Source organism: Salvelinus fontinalis, chromosome 5 (genome assembly GCF_029448725.1).
Source record: "Salvelinus fontinalis isolate EN_2023a chromosome 5, ASM2944872v1, whole genome shotgun sequence".
Lineage (NCBI taxonomy): Eukaryota > Metazoa > Chordata > Actinopteri > Salmoniformes > Salmonidae > Salvelinus > Salvelinus fontinalis.
Genome location: NC_074669.1, coordinates 11,990,059 through 12,015,706, shown reverse-complemented (window position 1 = coordinate 12,015,706; position 25,648 = coordinate 11,990,059). Strand labels below are relative to the sequence as shown.

The following is a 25,648-nucleotide window of genomic DNA, read 5'->3' as shown; positions in this document are numbered from 1 at the left end:
TAGAGAGATGGAGGGCTCTGCCCAGGTAGAGAGATGGAGGGCTCTGCCCAGGTAGAGAGATGGAGGGCTCTGCCCAGGTAGAGAGATGGAGGGCTCTGCCCAGGTAGAGAGATGGAGGGCTCTGCCCAGGTAGAGAGATGGAGGGCTCTGCCCAGGTAGAGAGATGGAGGGCCCTGCCCAGGTAGAGAGATGGAGGGCTCTGCCCAGGTAGAGAGATGGAGGGCTCTGCCCAGGTAGAGAGATGGAGGGCCCTGCCCAGGTAGAGAGATGGAGGGCTCTGCCCAGGTAGAGAGATGGAGGGCTCTGCCCAGGTAGAGAGATGGAGGGCTCTGCCCAGGTAGAGAGATGGAAGGGCTCTGCCCAGGTAGAGAGATGGAGGGCTCTGCCCAGGTAGAGAGATGGAGGGCTCTGCCCAGGTAGAGAGATGGAGGGCCCTGCCCAGGTAGAGAGATGGAGGGCTCTGCCCAGGTAGAGAGATGGAGGGCCCTGCCCAGGTAGAGAGATGGAGGGCTCTGCCCAGGTAGAGAGATGGAAGGGCTCTGCCCAGGTAGAGAGATGGAGGGCTCTGCCCAGGTAGAGAGATGGAGGGCCCTGCCCAGGTAGAGAGATGACAGTTGTTGCTGTCCCATGATTTCTCCACAAGTCCTGACTATCTTGCCCAACCTATTTTTCTGTGTAACCTTGATATTCCCAAACCAGCAGGTCAAGAAGTAGGACAGAATGCTCTCAATGAACGATTTATTAAAGAGAACCATGATGATTAGATCAACAGTAAAAAAGTGCAGTTTCCGTAGGAAATACAGTCTCTGCTAGCATTTCTTAAAAATAGCGTCAGTACACTTGTTTTCAATGACTAGCCCAAGGTATTTGTACTCCTCCACTATTTCAATGGGCTCACCTTTTATCAGTGATGGTGTGTGCATGGTAGTGTTCCTTCCAAAGTTAATCACCATGTCCTTTGTTTTTTATGTATTTAATTTTAGATGGAAGGACTCACACCAGACAGTAAAATCATTCAGAGCGGTCCGTGCTTCGTCTCATCCCCTTCCAGAAGACTGACCAAAGCAGTGTGTCGTCAGCATATTTGATCAGGTGGCGCCCTGGGAATCGGCTCCGGTAGCTGTATGTATGTATAGTACTGGTGAAAGAACAGTGCCCCGTGGGGATCCAACTGAAGTAGTGCACATCTCAGAGAGTGTGTTGCCAACTCGTACCTTCTGAGACCTATCAGTTGGGAAGTTGGTGATCCATGTGATAAGCATTAAGTCTCCTCTCAGTCTGTCCGAGAGGACCAACGGATTGATTGTGTTAAATGCGAACATGATACGCACATGGGTTTTACTGCCCTCCAAATGCATATTCACCAGATGTAAGAGCGAGAGGATGGCACCATCTGTTCCTCTCTCTGACCGGTATGCACATTGGAGGGGGTCAAGAAGGTGTCTGGTGTTGATTATGTATGCCTTGATGATCTTTTCAAGAGATTTAATTAAGAGCGAGGTAAGAGCAACAGGTCTGTAGTCATTTGATGCAATTGGATAAGAGATTTTTGGGACAGTTACAACAATATATTTTTTTCCATAGATGAGGAATTTCAAATGTATCCAGGGACCGCTGGAAGAGAGAGCAGAAGACAAGGAGAGGGGAGGGCAAGAATGAATGAGCAGAGACAAAGTCAGCATACTCAGTAAACAGAGGAATAGCATGATAGAGGGATGGAGAGACAGAGGAGAGTAGGGCCCTAAGCGGCAAGATGCTGTAACGCCTCTCCGCCCCAAATCTTGGGGCTTCATTCTGTCTCTCACATCACTCAGTCCTTCCACAGCACAACATGTTAATTTGCATTCAGCACAGTCCACATAACTGTCAGGGAACAAATGTACTGGGCTGCAGGGAGGCAGCGCAACACACTGTCTGGTAAGTGAAGAGATTTGGGCCAGAGGAGCAGTTTGATAGGCTGATTAGGACAGCTGAGGCCTCTGGGAAAGTACAAGCAGGCCTGGGAGGGCCATGTTTTCCTATAGTCATTTGAAAATAATAACATTGCAATCATTGATAGCTTTCTTATCATGCGTTTTCTCTGTCAACCTTATTTGCTATCTCTCTGTATTTTCACAAATGCAATGAACTGATGCACATGTTTGCACAGTGACCAGACAATCTGTGACTGGAGCGAGGACATCAGTAATAGCCTGATAGCCGGATCTGATTGTGCTTCAGTTAACTCCTCTTTCATTCCAAGAAACGACGGAGTTGGCTAAAGCTCCACCAGATCTGGTGATTGGCTATCAGGCCACATCAGTTAGCACACTCATAGAAAAAAAGGTGCTATCTAGAACCTAAAAGGGTTATTTGTCTCTCCCCATAGGATAACCCTTTGAAGAAGCTTTTTTGGTTCCAGGTAGAACCCTTTTGGTTCCAGGTAGAATCTTATTGGGTTCCATGTAAAACCCTTTCGCCGTAGGGATCTACATGTAACCCAAACGAGTTCTACCTGAAACCAGAAAGGGTTCTACCTGGAACCAAAAATGGTTCTCCTATGGTGACAGCTGAAGAACCCCTTGGGAACCCTTTTTTCTAAGAGTGTAGTAGCAAAGACAGACTCCGGCCATGGGCACTGGCTTCCTCCCTGAGCACCGTTGCTGATCTGTGATGTCTCTTGCCTGTGCAAACACTTCATAAAGGACTATATTAAAAAGTGCAAACACTCACGCCCTGTCAACCACTATGGTTGGCAAGGCTGAGAAGGAGAGCGAAGCTGAAGGGCTCTCTACAGCCCTTTCCTTACAGCAGGAGATGGCTGAGCCATCAGCAGATGCTCCTCTGCATTTACAGGGGGACAGAAGTTAAATTAAAAAGTTCAGAGAGGCCGCAGCTCTGCAGTCTGCAGTATGTTTCTCCTCCAGTGATGAATGTGCCATTGGTTAACGCTGTGAGAGAAAAGGCTATAAACTAATTCACGCCGGCTCTCTGCAGTAAGCAGCCATGTGTCCGGGAGGGAAGACACAATGTGTTTTTAAAGAGCTGGACTCTGCGAGCCCAGTGACAGAGGTGAGCTGTAAAGACCTGAGTAGAATGTAAGCTCAGTAGATCTCATTATCCAACCACACAATGTACAGTACATTTCCTTTGCGGAGTGGTTTGGTTTGTTGGGCCACTTGACAGTGCAGGAACAGTACTCCTCAAGCAGTATGGAAATCAGGCCATTCAAGTGCCATGACAAGTCCTTCTTTGTGCTCTTTTTCACTCAGTGTATGCCTACAGTGACAGCAATTAAGGGCACAGCACACTCTTATATTGAATACTGCATTGTTGGGAAGGGCTTAATGATAATAATAATAATTTGGGGGGTGCTTATATTTGTTCTGTTACACACGTGTGTAATGGAAATGTGTCTTTGGCATATCCAAACTCCCCCTGGAGTGGAATCATGCCCAGGGTCACCATTGTCCAGCGCTGCTGGAGTAATTGGGGTTAACCCTAGAGTCGATGTCTGAGCCTCTCATTAGCATGATCAAGCAGTTTTTTGCATGGTCTGTATCTCAATTCACCGCATCCGCCAATGTCGGCTTTCCGTATTTGCAGTGGAAGATGGCAGAGCTACAGCGCTGTTTGTCAGAACAGGAGACATCCCAAAAATATGTCTTCTCACGAAAACGTCTGAGGCATCCCAATGGTTTAGACTACAAACTATGGACTACAAACCCCTCTATGGAAAGATGAGACTCTCACGAACACGATGTTGTTCTCTGCTTTGCTCTACATCCCCCACCACTGTCACAGGACTCGTCTGAAGGTAACCTGGTACCGGGTCGAAAAATGTATGGAAGTGAATGGGGTATTTCCATGTCAGGTGTACAGATAATTCCGTATACCAAAACATACTTGCTTTTGACTTAGTACATGTCACGCCCTGATCTGTTTCACCTGTCCTTGTGCTTGTCGCCACCCCCCCCAGGTGTCGCTTATTATTCCCGGTGTATTTATCCCTGTGTTTCCTGTCTCTCTGTGCCAGTTTGTCTTGTTTGTCAAGTCAACCAGTGTTTTTGTGTCTCAGCTCCTGCTTTTCCCAGTCTCTCTTTTCTCGCCCTCCTTGTTTTGACCCTTGCCTGTCCTGACTCTGAGCACGCCTGCCTGACCACTCTGCCTGCCCCTGACCTCGAGCCTGCCTGACCACACTGCCTGCCCCTGACCTCGAGCCTGCCTGACCACTCTGCCTGCCCCTGACCTCGAGCCTGCCTGACCACTCTGCCTGCCCCTGACCTCGAGCCTGCCTGACCACTCTGCCTGCCCCTGACCTCGAGCCTGCCTGACCACACTGCCTGCCCCTGACCTCGAGCCTGCCTGACCACTCTGCCTGCCCCTGACCTCGAGCCTGCCTGACCACACTGCCTGCCCCTGACCTCGAGCCTGCCTGACCACTCTGCCTGCCCCTGACCTCGAGTCTGCCTGACCACTCTGCCTGCCCCTGACCTCGAGCCTGCCTGACCACACTTCCTGCCCCTGACCTCGAGCCTGCCTGACCACACTGCCTGCCCCTGACCTCGAGCCTGCCTGACCACTCTGCCTGCCCCTGACCTCGAGTCTGCCTGACCACTCTGCCTGTCCTGACTCTGAGCCGCCTGCCTAACCACTCTGCCTGCCCCTGACCTCGAGCCTGCCTATCGTCTTGTACCGTTTGGACTCTGACCTGGTTTATGAACTCTTGCCTGTACCCGACCTGCCTTTTGCCTACCCCTTTTGCTATAATAAATATCGGAGCTCAACCATCTGCCTTCTGTCTGCATTTGGGTCTTGCCTTGTGCCCTTATAGTACAAACATATCTGTATTTTAATGTATAAATCTGTTATTCAGTGTGTTTCTATGGGCTAATAGCAGTAAGGCCAAATGCAATGTTTTATCCCCAAAGAATTTTGAAACCTATAGGAGTCCTAAAATTCCAAATCAAATAGCTAAATGATCCTTGGTAGGACCATCTTAAAACAATTACATATGTTAGCTTAGTAGAAACCTAGCCGGTATTCAAACTTTTTCAGCGGGGAACCCATTTCTTTCACCTGAATTTCTGGTGACCCCACCACACCCCTAATAACCTCGGTACATCATTTTTTAAAATTTAAATAACCTTTTAATTATTTGATTTTTCAAGCTTTCTCAAAAACATTTGTATATTGTCCCATACAATAATCTGTACTCTTAATTTTTGTATTTTATTATTTTGGCAACCCCACTGCAATATTAGCAACTTTTGGCTCAGGGATTCAAACCAGTGACCTTTCAGTTAGTGGCCCAACGCTCTTATTTGAGGCTATACCTGCCACCCCTATAAGTAAAGCATTTCACTGTACTTGTGCATGAGACAAATAAAACTTGAAACATGAATAGAGGTGAATGAAAGCCTTTGCTAACTAACTAACACACACACACACACACACACACACACACACACACACACACACACACACACACACACACACACACACACACACACACACACACACACACACACACACACACACACACACACACACACACTCCACTAACTACTCCGCACCCCTCACCTAAACCACTACTTCCGTTTGCCAGCCCCACTACTCACTTCTGATTGCATGAGGAAAGGACATTTCTGATTAAGATTTTTGTGTAAAGCTAATGGGTTCTGCTCATTGAAGTAGCTGACCCTGGCTAGCCCTGCTCAGTGCCTGGGGAAGTGCGTGAGCAGGAACAATGCAGCCCTGCTGTGACAGAGTGGGTTAAGGACCAGGGTAAATACTGTAACCCACTGTCTGTCCAGCATCCCACACAATCACAGGAACACTCTCACAAACACTCCTTTAACTGTGAGTGCCTGGCCAAAGTGCTCAGGTACAAAGTGTTGGAACAGCCCTCTGATGTCTATCAGTACTTCGAATAATGATGCAGGTCAGCACCAAAGAAATACACTACAGATGTCTTATGATATGGTAATGTATTCATTCTGAATACTCATATGCACTGTTCTGAGCTGTGGAATCAGTGCTTCTAAGACTTCCTGTATGAGTACAGGAACCCCAGGCATGCGACATCCATATCATCTCCTTCATCATCTCATTAGCTAATCCCTGTATCATTAGCTTCACCTCCACTCAGAGCACAGGCAGGTGACAGCCAGCTATTATGTTCCATCAGGGCAGCACTATGAACAACAATGGAGGATTTTTTTTAAAGGGCAATTTGCAGAGCAGAGTCTATGAGACCTTGTCTAATAAAGTAAATGTTTAGATAAGCAGAGCCAGAGCACAGTCACGCACGCAGGCGCTGAGCATTTTAGTGTGAAGACAATGGGCCAGTAGAACAGAGACTACTGAGGGAAGAGTAGGGTAGCAGAAATGGGCTGAACACACACAGGGTCGCCCACTCTGTGCACTTGGCTAGTTGTCAGCCAGCATCATCATCATCATCAAAAAGTTTCTCACCACTCAAAGGGGACACGGCGCACTTTGTCTCCCAGACACTCCGGTCTGCGCTGAAGGAGAGCGCTAGACAGCAATGGGAGAGGACTGAGGGAGTTCTCATCAAACAACACCCCCTACCTCCTCTTCCCAAATCATGCCCACCACTAACAGCTTTGAAAAAGTCAATTCACAGCAAATGAGGCACAGTAAAGCAGGCTGGGGTTATTTTGGGACGGCAAGGTTGTTAATCATTTCCACCAGCACTTTACATGTCCCAGCATGCTCTGCTCAGTCCCCCGTGTCGCTTATTTACCTACAGTCATCAACATTCTCCTGCCGCACTGCACACACACACACACACACACACACACACACACACACACACACACACACACACACACACACACACACACACACACACACACACACACACACACACACACACACACACACACACACACACACACACACGCACACACAGGCGGTCATCCCTGAATGCACAGTATGCACAAATGCTGTATCAGATGATAGGAGGACATGCATCACTGGCAGAAGTTCCATAAATGGAGGAATTTATTGGCTGGTGTATCATATTTATCATACTTCAGAAACAAAGGTAGAATTGATACTGAGATCAGAACCACCTCCTCACACTAGATAAGATGCCTACATCTGTTGGAAGAGCAAACAGCCTGAAACAGAGTCCCTCTCTCCGGAGGAGGAGAGGAGGGGGCGAGAGTCTCCCCTTATTCCTGTTTATCACCCTGGTGAATCAGTGTCATTCTTTGGTTAATTAACTAACTGGTGTCTCCAGGGCTTGTCTGTGCTCCACTTGGTGCAAAACTCTATCAAGCCACCCGAGCGACTTGGAACTTTAGAGACTGCTGCTGGTCTCAAAATACTTTGTAAAAGCAACAGGGAGGGGGAAGTACACACACACACACACACACACACACACACACACACACACACACACACACACACACACACACACACACACACACACACACACACACACACACACACACACACACACACACACACACACACACAACCATGAACAGACATGCAAGCACAGATACATGTACATCCCAGTACAAACGCTCTACCTCTTCCCCTCTTCCCCTCTCTCACTTTCTGACATTGTGTCATTGTCCCTCCCTCTCTGCCATGTCATTAGGGTTGGGTTGGTTGCGCTGGTGTCTTGCTGCCATTGCCACTGCTGCTGTAACTAGCTGTTATTCGCTATATTAGCTTTTTTCTGATATCCCACCACCACCCCATCCTCCACCTGTCTGCATTCTGGGTTTTTCTTCCTGCAGGGGATTGGTATAGCATACCGTGCTCACTACCTGTAGTTAGTTTATCATCTTTATTATGCTTCGCTCTGATGGTGAACTACCCTGAAGGAGAACAGGTTAACACCAAGACATTACAATGTTCATCTTTTATAATAAATGGTTAAACGTTCACGTGGTGTTTCCTTTCTGAACTGACTTTTGTAATCAGATTACATGTAGCTCATGTAATCAGTTATTCCCAAAATCTGCGTGCCATTGTCTCCCACACAGTTTATCCCCCTACTTCTTCAAAGCATCATTCTGGTTGTGCTGATGCATGGTGGTCCAACAGAGCTCCAACCAACTTCCACTGTTCCATTTCAAACCCTCACTCTAGGATTGTTTATTCCTTTACTTCCTGGCGTGCAGTACACGGCCTCCTTTCAAACTCCCTTATGCCCAGGGCCTCCAAAAAGCTAAACTAATCCATACAGCAGAATAATAATTCATAATAGATCAAGAATGTAATTCCATACGTATGCATATATTTCATATCAATATTAATATCATCCAAGTTTTTCTCATAATAGTAGAAACAAGTGTCATTAATCACCCACGGAATGGTCGATAATAATGGACTATACCACATTGACAGAGTTCCCATGCATTATTTCACGTGATATGATTACAAATGTGACTTTCATTGAAATCAAGCCGTAGCAAGGAGGTGCTTTCATAGCGGAGCAGAGAAAATAAAAATAAAGAAGATTTAATTTTAACAGCAAAATGACCTAAATTAACAGATTTCTTTATTAACAAATTTCTAATATTAAAAAGGCAGGTGCTGCTGATAATACTCCCACTGTCGCCAAGGCAGAGGTAGTGGACTTATATGTAGCCCATGTATCTGATGCTGTCTAGTCAAAAGAGTGTATGGCATGTCGTACTCTTTTTGTCCAGACAGCATCAGATACATGGGCTACATATAGTTAGACAGAGGGGCGCTGTTTTGCACTGTTCGGATCCTAGAATTATTTTGGATAAATGTACAAAGTTTTTTTTTAAAGTGATTTATTTGCCAATCAGATGAAAACATAATGACTGCTTGTGTTCATGGCACATTAAGAGATAATACATTTTAGCAAGCGCGTGCACAGACTCTGCCTGGGGCCTCCAAATCACAAAGTTTGCCCCTGCTTATGCCACAGTGGAAGAAATTCTGGAGATGTCTCAACATCCCCCTGCCTGTCCTGACCAATCCATTAGAGGCTCACAGGCAGAACACTAGAGAGGAACTGGCTCCCTGGCGTGGCCACAGGCTCATCCCCTGGGCCTGGGTCAGCCTCAGACAGCTGGACTGGAAACAAACACACACACACATTAGGTGAAGCCCCGTATGATGAAATTCGGTTCAATTTATGAGCTGAACACAGTGAAAGACTGAAGTGAAACTCCATCTGAAACACTGTCCTGGTTATTTATGCATGTTCATGAATGTTGTATTTTATCTAATGAAACCTATAGTGGGTGGTATCTGTAACAAAAGGCCTACAAGTTTAAGATATTATATGCTACCCCAAGATACCCATTACGGGCGGTAAATATAGAAACAAGGTAGCTATATTCACGTCAGGGGATTTTAGCGAAACAAGTTTGCTATATTCACGTCAGGGGAATTTAGTGAAACAAGTTTGCTATATTCACGTCAGGGGATTTTAGCTAAAAGTGTCAGCCTATTTGCAACACACCTCCTTGTTATTGTATTTCCAGTTTCATTTTTGTGTGTTGCACCTGCATTCAGTAGCGTCTATGAATCACATAATTATGAAGGCATAAATGTATGAAAAGTGTGTATTCTTATTTTAAATATTTAGTTCTGTCCTCGTGATGTACTTGTCTATTAATGTTATGTATTATGCCATGTTTTGTGTTTTGTGTGGACCCCAGGAAGAGTAGCTGCTGCTTTTGGCAGTAGCTAATGTGGCTCCTAATAAAATACTAATACTAGTAACACACACGCGCATGCGCACACGCACGCTTACACACTCTTACACACTCCACTCAAAGAGACACAGCACAGGGCCGTCCCCAGGTCCCCTTGGAGAGACTTTGAGTAGCTCGCTCGGCCACTTGCCTTCTGAGTTAACACAGTTAACACAGTTAACACTGTACCAGGGTGGAGGCCTTTACACCTCTCATTCACAGATATTGACCTGTGTGCTCCTCTTGGCGTGGCTGACTCTGTTGACGCAATCAATATACAGTACCAGTCAAAAGTTTGGACACACCTACTCATTCAAGGGTTTTTCTTTATTTTTTACTATTTTCTACATTGTAGAATAATAGTGAAGACATCAAAACTACGAAATAACACATATGGAATCATGCAGTAACCCAAAAAGTGTTAAACAAATTAAAATATATTTTAGATTTTAGATTCTTCAAAGTAGCCACCCTATGCTTTGATGACAGCTTTGCACACTCTTGGCGTTCTCTCAACCAGCTTCATGTGGAATGCTTTTCCAAAAGTCTTGAAGGAGTTCCCACATGCTGAGCACTTGTTGGCTGCTTTTCCTTCACTCTGCGGTCCAACTCATCCCAAACCATCTCAATTGGGTTGAGGTCAGGTGATTGTGGAGGCCAGGTCATCTGATGCAGCACTCCATCACTCTCCTTCTTGGTGAAATAGCCCTTACACAGCTTGGAGTGTGTTGGGTCATTGTCCTGTTGAAAAACAAATGATATTCCCACAAAATGCAAACCAGAAGGGATGGCATATCGCTGAAGAATGCTGTGGTAGCCATGCTGGTTACGTGTGGCTTGAATTCTAAATAAATCCCCAATAGTGTCACCAGCAAAGCACCCCCACACCATCACACCTCCTCCTCCATGTTTCACAGTGGGAACTACCCATGCAGAGATCATCCGTTCACTTACTCTGTGTCTCACAAAGACACGTCAGTTCGAACCAAAAATCTCAAATTTGGACTCAGACCAAAGGACAGATATTCACTGGTCTAATGTCCATTGCATGTGTTTATCGGCCCAAGTAAGTCTCTTCTTATTATTGGTGTCCTTTAGTAGTGGTTTCTTTGCAGCAATTCAACCATGAAGGCCTGATTCATGCAGTCTCCTCTGAACAGTTGATGTTGAGATGTGTCTGTTACTTGAACTCTGTTGAAGCATTTATTTGGGCTGCAATTTCTGAGGCTGGTAACTCTAATGAACTTATCCTCTGCAGCAGAGCTAACTCTGGGTCTTCCATTCCTGTGGCGGTCTTCATGAGAGACAGTTTCATCATAGCGATGGTTTTTGCGACTGCACTTGAAGAAACTTTCAAAGTTCTTGAAATGTTCCATATTGACACCATCATGTCTTAAAGTAATGGTGGACTGTCATTTCTCATTTCTTATTTGAGCTGTTCTTGCCATAATATGGACTTGGTATTTTACCAAATAGGGCTATCTTCTGTATGCCACCCCTACCTTGTCACAACATAACTGATTGGCTCAAACACATTAAGAAGGAAACGTTTAATAAGGCACACCTGTTAATTGAAATGCATTCCAGGTGACTACCTCATGAAGCTGGTTGAGAGAATGTGTGTGCAAAGCTGTCATCAAGGCAAAGGATGGCTACTTTAAAGAATCTCAAATAAAACATATATTTTTAATTTGTTTAACGCTTTTTTGGTTACTACATGATTCCATATGTCTTATTTCATAGTTTGGAAGTCTTCACTATTATTCTACAATTTAGAAAATAGTAAAAATAGAGAAAAACCCTGGAATTAGTAGGTGTGTCCAAACTTTTGACTGGTACTGTATATTGGCAGTGATACTAGGCCTGGTTTGGGATGAGGTTCTTCTGGCTGTCTGGGCTATTCTGTCCAGGTTATCTGTCTATCTAGGTCTTGCCATGGGCACTGAGCCTTCCCTAGGAGTGGTTCTATTATAGCCCAGTAACAGAGCCTGGCCGTATTTCATATGCTGACACCCACCATTACATTAGGAGGGATGGTGGGGGTTGAGGGGGTTCCTGTACTGGTTGAAAAGATGCATTTGGATCTCTATATTAACCAGCCCTGCCAATGGCTAGGGGATTGGGCTGTGCTCTATATCAAGGGGCTCTTATAAAATACACTGTAACACGTGATACAATAGACAGTCCCAGACCAATTTTCCAAGCTATTCTGAGGGGAACAAACGAAAGCACTTCCTGAAATAACAGGCTATTTACGTTGTGTTCCGGTTGTAATGAAATATATAAACCGCTGTTGCTCGTGCGACGTGATTGCTCTGTGGTTTTTCTGTTTTCCTTTCTGTTGTCCTCCTCTCTCCTCACTCTCGGAAGTCTGTCTGCATTTTAAACAGCCGTGCATCTCACTAATTATCATAAAATTGCTTACTTAAAGTGTTATGTTTATGACGTTCCCTCTTTTCTTCTGTGGTATCACTTACCAGCACGAAGTAAGTAGTGAAACAACCTTGTTTGTTTTTCTGGGTAAGACACCTTTGTTGACAGCCTAATGTTGCACCATCCTCCTCCCTAATGCACAAAAAACAATGAACACAACCAACACAACACTCATATTAATTCTTAAAAACACTCTCACTCAACTTCGAGAGCTATAACCAACCCCACTGCAGCACAACCTGCTTGGCACATTGGCACATACAGGATGGGTGTATGCTAAGAGATAGTGGGCCAGAAAACTCATTTATAGACTTCTTCATATGCACGTTTTACGTCCAAGTCAGGAGACGGGTTTATTACACTATATTAAAAGAACTATCAGAATAACAGCAAAAATACTTTTCTGATAACCCTAGAAAGCTCAAAGCAGAGAAGGCAGTCTTTACCATCACACCCCCTAAAACACGCTAGACTGAATTCTCTAATTGAGGATATGTATTGTTCTTCAGTATAAAAGATTGATGTAGAGATACTGTGGCTATAAGACACAGGTGACTCAACCGCGAGTGGGCATTCTCATTTTCAATGCAAGTTGGTTACGTTGGTTGGTGGGCCTGCCTGCCGGCTGGCTCCTGACTGGGTTTGAGTGTATAATCATTTACATTAATGAGTATGTTAATGGGATGCAGAGGAATTACTCTGGGTCCGTAGGGTTGGGTCCCAGGGCCCTGAAGAAAACTGGCTGGCTGGCAACTCTGTAAGGCTTACAATAACCATGCCATGGGTTTTACTTCCCGGCGACGCCTCTCAACAATAACAAATACTGTGGTAACAACAATAACTAATACTGTGTATACACAGACAGTCGTACAGACAGGCGTACAGACAGACAGAATAAATAACAATATCTGCCTGTGAAAACTAGTTTGACATGTCCAATATCAGCCTGATTGGAATCATGCTCTCCAATAAGGCTTGGAGGGAAGGAGAACTGAGGCTGGGTTTACAAACCATCAACTATTTCTAGGGCGGGATCCCCCAAAATACACCCTACTCTCATAGGGTTTAGTCAGGGAGAATGAATGTGAGCAGTTCAACAAAGTGCACCAAGTAGCAAAGCATGCATGGCTTTAAGATGTATTTCCACAGCAGGAGTTTAAGCTTACAGCAACACTCTCCCATGGGACAATATCACACAAACGCTATTAAGGCCTTTTCTGTGGCCGAATATTTTTTGTTGCTGAGCTGTGTGTGTGTGTGTGTGTGTGTGTGTGCGCATGTTTGTGTGGCTGTGCTCAGCGTCTCCTTGGTGGTAGTAATGGCCTCTGGTTGGGTTCCCTGTCTTGCTGCTGTGAATGGAGGCAGAGATAAAGTGGGTCGGGGACTCTGTCGGGAGCTAATAAGCCACATACTGTGTCAGACTTACGCCCATCAGCCACTGGGAGAGAAGAACCTCACACCCCAGCAACTTGCCCATCACTGGTGCTAATGCACCTTAGCACCAGTGATGGGCAAGCAAGGTAGGGCACAGTGCCGCAGAGCAGTGAGGGGTAGTCCATAGTGTCCACCTCACCCATGCCAATGTAACAGGATTGGTTATGTTTCCACTTGCCTCTAAAGAAAGGTGTACTCAATGTTCAAGCATTCTTATTGGTTGATCAACTCTGATGACAATAAGGCATGTTGTGATTGGCCCCGCATGCAGATAGGGGGAGATCGCGAACGTCAGGTCACCCCAGTATGAAAATGTGATGCAAGGGGTAGGTCACGTTCGGAATACTGTTTTCTATTTTCTATTTTACAATGTGTACAAGTTTGCTGTACATTACTGATTTATACATGTGTGGGTATATGCTACCTGTTAGGGATTGAGGGGCCTTCTGGGATGTGCTTTGGTATATGATTGCTGTATATAAGAGTGTTAGCTAGCATGCACCGATGTAATGGTCACATAAGCTCACTGCTAACACAGTTGTTTTCATGCTACAGATTTTACCATCGACAGCCATCAACATCGTTAAGCCCTGCACAACTAACGTGCTGTTTCCTATTTAACAACATAATAAATAACGCTCAACTGGGACCACTGGCTGGGGCGATTTATTTGAACTAAACACAACGCAAGGAGAGTACAATTTACATCTGTTACACCAGGCCATGTAGAGCTGACTGAGCCCCTGGCTGGCAAATGGCAGAGACATGAGACACAATGGTGGTAGGCCTGGTCACAGACAGTGATGGGACAGCCTATAAGGAGGAGGTCAGAGACCTGGCAGTGTGGTGCAAGGACAACAACCTCTCCCTCAACATCAGCAAGACAAAGAAGCTGACCGTGGACAACAGGAAACGGAGGGCCGAGCACGCCCACATCCACATCGATGGGGCTGTAGTGGAGTGGGTCGAGAGCTTCAAGTTCCTCCGTGCCGACGTCACTAAGGATCTATCATAGTCCACACACACTAAGGATCTATCATAGTCCACACACACCAACACAGTCGAGGGTACGACAATGACTCTTCCCCCTTAGGATGATTTGACGTTGGTCCTCAGATCCTCAAAAAGTTCTACAGCTGCACCATTGAGAGCATCTTGACTGGCTACATCACCGCTTGGTATGGCAGCTGCTTCGCATCCGACCGCAAGGCACTACAGTACATCACTGGGGCCGAGCTCGCTACCATCCAGGACCTCTATACCAGGTGGTGTCAGAGGAAGGCCATGAGGCTGCTAAATATTTAAATATACTGAACAAAAATATAAACGCAACATGCAACAATTTCAAAGATTTTACCGAGTTACAGTTCATTTAAGGAAATCAGTCAATTAAAATAAATAAATTAGGACCTAATCTATGGATTTCACATGACTGGGCAGGGGCGCAGCCTTGGGTGCTGGGAGGGCATAGGCCCCCCCCCCACTTGGGAGCCAGGCCCACCCACTGGGGAGCCCACAAAAGGGCTTTATTTCAGACAGAAATACTCCACATACTTCATCAGCTGTCCAGGTGGCTAGTCTTAGACGATGTCACGCCCTGACCTTAGTTATCTATGTTTTCTGTATTATTTTGGTCAGGTCAGGGTGTGACGAGGGTGGGTATGTGTGTTTTTGTATTGTCTAGGGGTTTTGTATGTCTAGGGGAGTTTGTAAGTCTAGGCATATTGTAGGTTTATGGTGGCCTGAATTGGTTCCCAATCAGAGGCAGTTGTTTATCGTTGTCTCTGATTGGGGATCCTATTTAGGTTGCCATTTTCCCTTTTGGTTTGGTGGGTTCTTGTCTATGTGTAGTTGCCTGTCAGCACTCGTTTTGTATAGCTTCACGATCGTTTTGTTACTTTGTAGTTTGTTCAGTGTTCTTTCTTCATTAAAAGAAGAATGTATGCATATCATGCTGCGCCTTGGTCTCCTCATTACGACGGACGTGACAGACGATCCCGCAGGTGAAGAAGCCGGATGTGGAGGTCCTGGGCTGGCATGGTTACACGTGGTCTGCAGTTATGAGGCCGGTTGGACGTATTGCCAAATTCTCTAAAACAATGTTGGAGGCAGTTTAAGGTAGAGAAATGAACATTAAATTCTCTGGCAACAGCTCTGGTCGACATTCCTGCAGTCAGCATGCCAATTGCACAATCCTTCAAAATGTGAGACATCTTTGGGATTGTGTTGTGTGACAAAACTTCACATTTTAGAGTGGCCTTTTATTGTCCCCAGCACAAGGTACACCTGCGTAATGATCATGCTGTTCAATCAGCTTCTTGATAATCCACACCTGCCAGGTGGATGGATTATCTTGGCAAAGAGGGATTTGCTCACTAACAAATCAAATTAAGGGATTTGCTTAGTAAGCAAATCAAATTAAAGCAAAAACAATTTGAAAAATATGTTTTTTTGTGCGTATGGAACATTTCTTGGATCTTTTATTTCAGCTCATGAAACACGAAACCAACACTTTATATGTTCCGTTTATATTTTTGTTCAGTATAGTTAATAAAATGGCTATGCGGATGATCTGCGTTGACCCTTTTTGTACAAACCTTTTGACTCATCACAGACGCTGCTGCTACTGTTTACTATCTGTCACTTTATTCCTAGTTACATATCTACCTCAATTACCTCGTACCCCTGTACATCCACTCAGTACTGTAACTCCTTGTATATAGCCAAGTTATTGGTAGTCATTGTCAAATCAAATTTTATTGGTCACATACACATGGTTAGCAGATGTTAATGCGAGAGTAGCGAAATGCTTGTGCTTCTAGTTCCGACCGTGCAGTAATATCTAACAAGTAACCTAACAATAAAACAAAACACTGCGTAGTTTCCGTGTATATATTATTATTATTACGTGTTTTACTTTTCTATTACTTCTCTATTTTCTTTCTCTCTGCATTGTTGAGAAGGGCCCGTAAGTAAGCATTTCACTGTTAGTCCACACCTGTTGTTTACGAAGCATGTGATGAATACAATTGGATTTGATGCCACACTGATCAGAGTGTGACTCATTAACATCCACACTAATGAAGAGCCTGGAGTGAGACACTAGGGCACAGATGAGGCTCTTGAGACACACACATAAACTGTTTTAACACGAACGCACAGACAGACACACACACGCCCAGCCTGCTTGGTTGAGCACTGCTGTTGGAAGTCTGGCACTTCTTCTCAGTCTGAGGAGTGACACACTGTCTCATTTGAGATGAAAAAACAGAAAGGGATTATCCGATGAGAAAAGAACGCACCTCCATCGACAGCGGAGCAGACAAAGACTCTGATGTACACTCTTCATGTGAACAAAAAGCGTCTCAGCAGCTGCTTGAGCCTGGATGCTGCGTCAACTCTCTAGGAAGAGGCCTGCACAGCCACACCATTAATTACTTCTTATCAGCAACAGGGAACATGCATAACAATGCAGCCAACGCACAGCCTAGTGGCCAGTGAAATACAACAGAATAGATTCCAGGCAACATAATCAGCTTTTCCACTTTCCTTGCTGCGAATGTGACAAAGGCTAAGTGACAAGTATATAAATATATAAAGGTGTCTGTTGGGCGGGCGGCGGTCCCCGGCCAGCCAGTCATCAAGTCAGGCAGCCATTAGGAGTATGTGGACGCGGTGCTGGACTCAGTGTGAAGCTGGGGCTGCGCTGGAATAATGGAGGAGTGTTATTATATTAATGAAGGGCACTACACAGCTGCCGACGCAGGGGTTTGCATAGACTTTTCTTCTCAGCACTGGGCTGATGGCTGATTAAGATCTGCCAGCCAAATCTCCCCGACACCTCGCCTGCTGATGCAGAGACAGGACGACTGTCACATGAACCCCCCCCCCACACACACACACACACATCCCTCCTCAAGCCCTGCACCCTTATCCCCCTCATCCTCTGGACTCCTCTGTTAGCATAAGTCCACTCCCAAAACAAAACTGCATGTGTGGAAACCATGGAGACACCAATGGGAGACTAGGAGGCAGAGATAAAGAGGTGGGATCAGCCTGTGTTCCATACAGCCAGCTGGTAAATGTTCCCAAGACAGTAAATTAACCATCTGATTAGGATTTGAAACACAGTCAAGTAAATGCACACAAGGCATCCACTTAACAAGAGATTTGCCAATAAAATGTTAACTTGCCAACAGTCACTACATCTGCTATAGAAAACAGATCGATGCCTATGTTATTGAGTGTGTCATTTTTACAACATGACTTATTTTGGTTTTAGGTTCTGTCTTAACATTGATGTACTGTAGGTTACTATCAAAGCATGTTACTATATCAACTGTACAATATTCTATTTTGAAAAAAGGGCTAAATGTTTCGCCTGGACGTTTCCAAGGTCACAAATGGTGTGAAAGAGGGAGAATGAAAAGGGAAGAGAGAGAGAAACAGAGAGAGAGAGTCGACAGGGGGAGAATAATTGGCCCAGCTGTCCTGAGGGCCTTATCGTATAGGAGGGGACCGAAATCTGAACTAAGGATCAACACTGAACTCCCGAGCTGTCCCTCTTTAAGGCCCTGAGCCCTGTGGAGCTTCAAAGCCACTTTGTAGTGTCCGCTAATGGTGCCGATGACAGCAGCAGCGAGAAGCACCGAGTGGGTGAAATGTCCAGGCCAAAAAATACAAGTAGCAGAGGGAGGAACACTCCTGTCCAACAGCCATAAAAACCCGTCCTAAAATGACTGCCATATTTAACATTTGGCAGGAATAGCACTCTCCAGTGTTACTTAAACTAAGCACTCAACACCGGGGAAGTACAATTATATACACTCTGGCCGAGATTCATCAATCATTTTATTTGATTTAACCTTTATTTAACTAGGCAAGTCAGTAAAGAGAAGAGTTCCAAAACAGTTTGATTCCCTGAAAGCCAGGAGTATGCTGAGTGGAACAGGGCGGTTAAGAATGTTTACCTTTACATATTTCTATGATGATTGGGCTATTCTTCCCTGGTGCCAGCATGTACTCACAATTTCCACACCATCATAATATTAGATTTTTTTGTTGCTACTCTTCTTTTGTGGCTATTCTTCAGTTGCGTGAACTTGGAAAAACTCTGTCATTGCCTTGCCGTGCCCTTGTTACCCCATCCTTAGCATTTCAGGGAACATGAAGTTATGACAAGCTACAGGCTACAGGCCTGTGAGAGCTGGAGTCTCAGGCACTTCAGCCTGGCCTGATTATTGCTTTAGTTTAGACTCAGGGATCAAGTTTCCTTGGCTACTGCAATGGCTAAGAGAGAGAGCAGGCCAGGACTGAAACAAAACAGAGGGGACAAGCTATGCTATTTATATGGAGCAAGCAGATAATTGATTAAAAGGTTAGTCTACAAGCAAGGGACAAACAACAGAGAAATCTGGGAAGTGTTGCTGCATGCTACTGAAAAAAGCCAATTGTCTAGGCCTGTCACATGGCTGAGTGGCTGTCTGCCCAGGAGACCCACAGCTCCAGCCAATGGTCTCCCAGAATTAGCTGGTCATGCTATAGCACTCACAGACCAACCATACAGCCATGTAATTACAAGGAGGAACGGGGCAATCACTGAAGTATTATGGTAATGCATACATTATATACAGACATATATATACACACACATAACCCCATACAGACACACACACACACACACACACTAGTGATGGCAAAACACCAAGGCAATCGGAACACACACCAAACCACCAAGCGAAATGAAATGATGGCCAGAGCAAATCACCACTAAACTCCCATATAGAGAAATAGAGAAATGTCCAAAGCAGAGATCATTCCATGGCACAGTACCACCAGCGTTGAAATACTGCCATCTAACTGAACTCACTCCCCATGCTGCAAAGTCAAACTTCTCAAGCTGAGTTATAGATGTTCCATTCTGACGATAAGAACTCCTCGAGCTGAACTGTTAGAGCTGAACTGCCGAACTTCAAACAACCGACCCTGATATGTGTATGTGAGTCAGACGGGCAGATGAGTGTGCCATACTTTGAGCAGAAAACCTTGGATGTGTCCATCTTACGGGCGCCAAGGGATTGGGCCAATGAACAGAGCGGAGGCGCGGTCAGAGCGGTGCTGGGGGCTGAGCTCTGATGTTTGCGGCAAAACAAGTCATTAAAGGCAGGAGGATGTGCATGAATATTCACATAGAGATCCACTGGCTAGAGAGCACATCAAGGAGAAAAAGCCCTTCGCATTAAAACCCTGTCGGGCGGGCGGGTGGTACTGCTCTGAATGTCACTGCCAGTCAGCCCACCCTCTCTCTAAGCGAGGCAGACAGTGAGCCATTTTGATTGCTCCACCAGCAGACCAGGGGGTGAAAAACATTTACATGCAAATACAGATGACCCTCTAGTTATGAGCAGGCATGTAGTCATGGGATTTCTGAATGCACACGAACAGCAAATAACCACATAGGAGACCAGCAAATAGTCCTCCACTACCACCCTGAAAGAGTAACTACAGTACACAACATCCTTTATTTCCAATAAAATACAGGAACTACAGTCTAGTGTATGTACAGTATATAGTATCCAATAAAAGGCAGATATGCGGTGCCTCATAAACAGATTAGCTGTTAAAGCGCCATAATCCTCTCTATCACATATAACATATTCTTTGAGTATGCAGAACACTCACCAATTTATTTTCTACCTACAACCAAACCCACTCATCTGGAAAGATTGTGTTAATAATAGTCATCAAACGTTCACAGTCAATTTCCACAATTATGTTGTCCACCAACGACCACCAGCTCTTCAATCCATAATGCTTAACTGCACGACTGGAGCTAATAGAGGATGGCAGGTGACAGATTGTGGCCTGTTAGAAGGGGGGATGTGGAGGTCTTGGATAGGGGAGACCCTGGCTCAGACTCTGGCCCTGACACGGGCCATGTGATGCTCTGATTGGAACCCACCTGCTGTCCTGAGACCTGTTGCCTCCAGATGGCCCCTGGGCCCCCCTTCCCTCCATCACACGTTCTCTATCCTTCCCTCATCATCCCCTCATCTCTGACTCAGGCCATGGCTCTCTGGCTGGCTCCACAGAGAGGGGGCAGAGCAGACGCTCAGCACAGCCAGACATCTTTGATTCCTCACACCAGAGATGCCGGCACCATACATTAATTGGTGCTTCGTGAACCGTTGATTTAGTGCTTTCGAGGGCCCACTTCATCAGAGTAAGCAGTCTACAGAGTCTATTATGCTTCTGCCCACCCAGTGTAATCCTGCTGGTCCTCCACTGCTACTGCATCTCTGCCCCCTGACACTGACCGTCATCCTCCTCCTCTCTCCATCTCTCCCTCCCCCTCCCTGGGTCTCTGTGAACATTACCTCACAGCTCGACCTTACCCATCACACAGTACACCCAGGCCTTGGCACCACTCCCTCCTCGTGCCTAAGCCCCTCACCCTTCCCTCCCCTCAGTACAGTTTCTCTTCAGCCTGACTGCCTCACGCAAGACTGGCTTCCCTCACAGAGTGCAGTAAGCCATTCATTTCTTCAAAGCGGAAAACAAGTGGCACTGTACATGAGAAAAATAAATACAGCAATACAGGCAGGCAGACAGAGAGAAACAGAATAGAACAGAATGGCCTGGTAATGAAGAGGACCACATTAGCTACTGGTAGACTACAGTACACTGAGAACAGAAGGAGGAGTCGCTAGGCTTAGAACGATAAACAAGCACAATCTCATCGTTTCTCAGCAAACAAGCAAAACAAGCAATTGAAGGATATAGTCTCTCTAAAACAAAGGCAGCCATAAATGAGGAGTATGATATCTGTGGGCCTAAAGGGCATACATCCACAGCCTCACACTGGGGTGGTGAAGTGTGACTCAATCACTCCCACTTCCTCCCCATCCAACAACAATGGTCTGTTAGTCAGCAACAACACAATGAGAAATAGCCAAGTTGGCCAAATGGGAAAGATGAGGCATCTAAGGTATAAAGGGTATGCTTGCTAATCGTGTATGTGGAGTTTAACAGGAAACGGCCTGTTAAACATCTCTCCCCGGACTGACAGGGTACTATTAGAGCCTCCATGCAAGCCGCCTCATTGTGTGTGTGTGTGTGTGTGTGTGTGTGTGTGTGTGTGTGTGTGTGTGTGTGTGTGTGTGTGTGTGTGTGTGTGTGTGTGTGTGTGTGTGTGTGTGTGTGTGTGTGTGTGTGTGTGTGTGTGTGTGTGTCTGTGTGTGTGTGTGTGTGTGTGTGTGTGTGTGTGTGTGAGGTAAAGTAAAGGGGGGACCCGTCTGTCCACATCTTTCCTTGCGGTGGCCCATCGTTAGACTCTCCATTCATTAACAAACCTCTATATGCCACATTGGCCATGTCGACGGTGGTACAGTCACAACCAACCTCATGCACCGAGGGGAGAGAGCCATGTGAGAGTGCCTCAATGACAAAAAAACAGCCTATATAAAGCATCCTCACACATACACTGTATGTTCATTCATGTCCAGGAAGTAATGCCTCGTCCTGCTCCATCACATCTGCCTTCCTTTCCTGCACAATATCCTTCATGATGCACTGCCAAAGGCACTACGAAATTGTATTCATGGAAATGTGTATTTTCTCTGTAGTGGAATGAATCCCCCCTCTCCCACATCTAAACATGGAGAAGTAATGTATTAACCATACAGAGGGCTTTTTATTCAACAGCTAGCCGAGTCAGTCCTCAGAGAGACTGTAGCTTTGTGCTCCTCCATCACCTCAGGCTTATGTAACAGATACCCTTCACCTTCCCAGAGCCTCTCCACTGTTAGAGGCCACAGACACCAAATTAAAACATAGAAGAAATATGCCTCAAAATGAGAATGAGCAGCAATGGGAAAGCTTTTGAGGGAAAATGAAAGAGCTCTGATTATTGACTATTTCAGGGGACATTCTCTTTGTACCGCTTCGTTTATTCTCCTGCCTTGCTTTGGTATTGCACTAGATATACTGTACATTTAAGCAATAAGGCCCGAGGAGGTGTGGTATATGGCCAATATACCACGACTAAGGGCTGTTCGTAGGCACGCCCCAACTGTGCCTGGACACAGCCCTTAGCCGTGGTATATTGTCCACATATCACAAACCCCCGAGGTGCCTTATTGCTATTATAAACTGGTTACCAACATAATTAGAGCAGTAAAAATAAATGTTTTGTCATACCCGTGGTATACGGTCTGATATAAGATGCCTGTCAGCCAATCAACCTAATCAACCCACCCAGGCAATCAACCCACCCAGTTTATAATTTACATTTTAGTAATTTAGCAGAAGCTCTTATCCAGAGCGACTTACAGTAGTGAGTGCGTACATTTTCATACTTTTTTCGTACATTATTTTCTCCGGATCTATTTTACATTCTATTCTGCTATAGCCAGTGGCCTTACCAGCCTGATGATAGATGGGGCGGTAAAGAACAATAACACACACATTGACATTTTGTAGAATTTTTGTGCCATAGTTCAAAACTCACGAGACAACATATTACCCAGGGGTTGGTTATTTATTCTGCAGTCTTCAGTGTCTAGGGTACCCAAACTCACATACAACTATATAGAGAAAACCTTGAGTGTGAAAAAATGTGCGTACTAGAGATATATATGATCGGAACCATATGGGAGGAAAGGAGAGAGGGGAAATAAAATGGAAAGTGCAGATGATGAGGGAGAGGGAGAGTGTGATTAAACAACAGGAGGGATTAGTGGCTTGGGGACCTCTGGCCAGCTCCAGCCGCACCTCGCCGCAGGTGAGCGGTAACCGCTACACTGCAAGCCCATTGGAGCCTGGGAATGGAGGCCCCAGGGGTCACCAGCTAACCTGTTTATCTGCTGCCATAGCAATCCCAGTAGTGGCCTTGGGCAAACATAAACAGCGGTAGCAGCGGATGGCTGCTGGGCGCCGTGCCTAAATGGTGAGGTGAAATGGATAAAATACAAGGCACTGCTTATTCCTGCAAAGGAGCACACAGGAGCCCCGTCTGTCCACTCCTCACTCTGCAGCACGGACTGACACTGACCAAGCCTCTCATTCACCTTCCCTTTCTCCTAACGCCACGTGCTAAGTGGAAACATTGCTACGGTAAATTTGTTCAATTCAGAGTCCCAGTGGGCAGTGTCCTTCTCCTGGCAGCCCAAAGAGAGGCCACACTGCTTGGGAGGGCCTGACATCAAGGTCCAGCGGGAGGGGAGGGCTGGCAGAGCAGGTTAGCCTTGGTGCCCCAAGGCAGGCAGCTCAATAGTCAGGGGTGGTAGAGATGTCACCAGCTCTCTCACATATGAGCCTGTGATCGGGCTACCCTGACCAGGTAACATAACCCCCAGGAGGGGGTGGCGGGGACAGGATTGAGACCCCCTGCGACAGGACAGGGGCACCTGCTATTTTAGCACAGTGGGCTCAACACTTGCTCTGAGGGGCGCTGGCCTGCGCGGCTGTTAGAGAGTGGAGAGGATAGTAACAGGGCATCCATTCAACAAATCCTGGACAGCACTGAATCACACACACACACACTGTGGTAGAGAGACAAACACACACATTTAGGCGCACAGACACAAATACACACAAACACACACTATGACAGGAAAACTCTCTCTCTCTCTCTCTCCCTCTCTCTCTCTCTATCTCTCTCTCTTTCTCTCTCTCTCAAACACAGTACTCAGACAGATCCTACAAATTAGTTGAGAATGAAGAATTCCACAATGAGAGCAGCAGGGGTCTTTAGCCCAGAGTGCAGGGTGGGAAGTTGTGGATCTATCCAAATTAAGTAACTTTATAATAAATCACTGTGCTCTGCTTGCTGGGGATTCGCTGAGCTTCACTGGGCGGTTTGCTAAGCTGTGAGGAATACTGGACAATAGGAAAGCAATGCACAAAAAAAAAACATCAGCTCCAACTTGGAGCAGCATGTATAAAGTAACCATAAGCCTTCTGGTAGGGGCCTATTTTCTTAATCCATCCTCTTCAGCTCTTAAAGTACAATGAGGAGATCACAGCGTTTATTTATTTAGCGTTTCCCTCTGTTCTTCTCACCTAATTTATTCCTTATGATAGTTCTTGTGTATTCAGTGCTAGTGGGATGATGAGTGTAGAAGGAGGTCGGAGGCATTAGCAGGGAGAACGGTGTAGTAGAGGAACTCCTTAGCCATGAGAACACACAGCACAGTCACCCACTAAGCCAGTAGCCCTCCCCTCTCTCTCTTCTTCCATTTTCTCCCATTCTTACTCTCTCTATTCCATTCTATTTTCTCAATTTCTCTTTCTCTCTCTCCCTCTCACTCTCTACACATAGGCAAAGAAAACAATGGCATGATGTTGGAACTGTAGGACAATAGCCCAGCATCTGGGAACCAGGAGAGTTCATTTGAGTATAGGTGAAGTCTGCAACCTGTGGCCGAGCCCAGGGAGAAAGAGAGGCCTTTCAGGGGATTTTAAAGAGCCCCTTGTCCTTAGAGCCTGATTGACACATGTGAGTGAGGGGAGGGCTTGTGCTATTCCCTTGGTTATATCTTAGCTTTTCGCTGGCTGAACAGAACTGTCTCCTCTCCCTAGCCCCCTTTTCTCTTCCACTCTCCTCTCTCACACTTGGGCTCATTATTGGAATGCTCTGACCCTTGGGGACTTCACTTACTTGTCTCCCTTTCCAGGCCACAAACCCCGGCTCCCAACAAAAGGCAGTTCAAAGGCAATTTGAATTTGAAACAGGGAGCACAATAAAAACGTGCAGCTTTCTCCCGAAATAAGAAACTTTAGGGCGCTCAGTGCCAGCAATTCAAAGTTAGCCCTCACATAAAAACGCTAATTTGATTTTGACACTAACTCAGTGTACTGTAAAGGCAGCAGCTGCTTCAGAAATAGAGGGATAGAGGAAAGGGAGAGAGAGGAGCCCGAGGGGAGGACAGGTGTAAGGACACCTGGGGGCCATTGGGCAGGATCACAGATCAGCATGCACAACAACCAGCAGTGCCACTGGACACACACCAGACACACACACCAAACCCAGAGAGGGCTGCTTCCCTCACATAGCTACTGAACTCTTCATGTGAGAGAAGAGT

The 25,648-nt window shown here is 45.9% G+C and overlaps 1 protein-coding gene across 6 annotated transcripts in view; it reads right to left on the bottom strand.

Annotated features, from left to right (window-relative positions):
• LOC129855118 (semaphorin-6B-like) overlaps nt 1–25,648 on the bottom strand; it is a 125,298-nt gene that overhangs the window by 98,097 nt on the left and 1,553 nt on the right. For 2 of the 6 annotated variants that reach the window (XM_055922461.1, XM_055922463.1), the window contains exon 2: nt 12,176–12,263. The exons of the other annotated variants lie outside the window; for them this stretch is intronic. In XM_055922461.1, the coding sequence (XP_055778436.1) occupies nt 12,176–12,263 (88 nt within the window). The remainder of the gene's footprint in view (nt 1–12,175; nt 12,264–25,648) is intronic. 6 annotated transcript variants of the gene reach the window in all.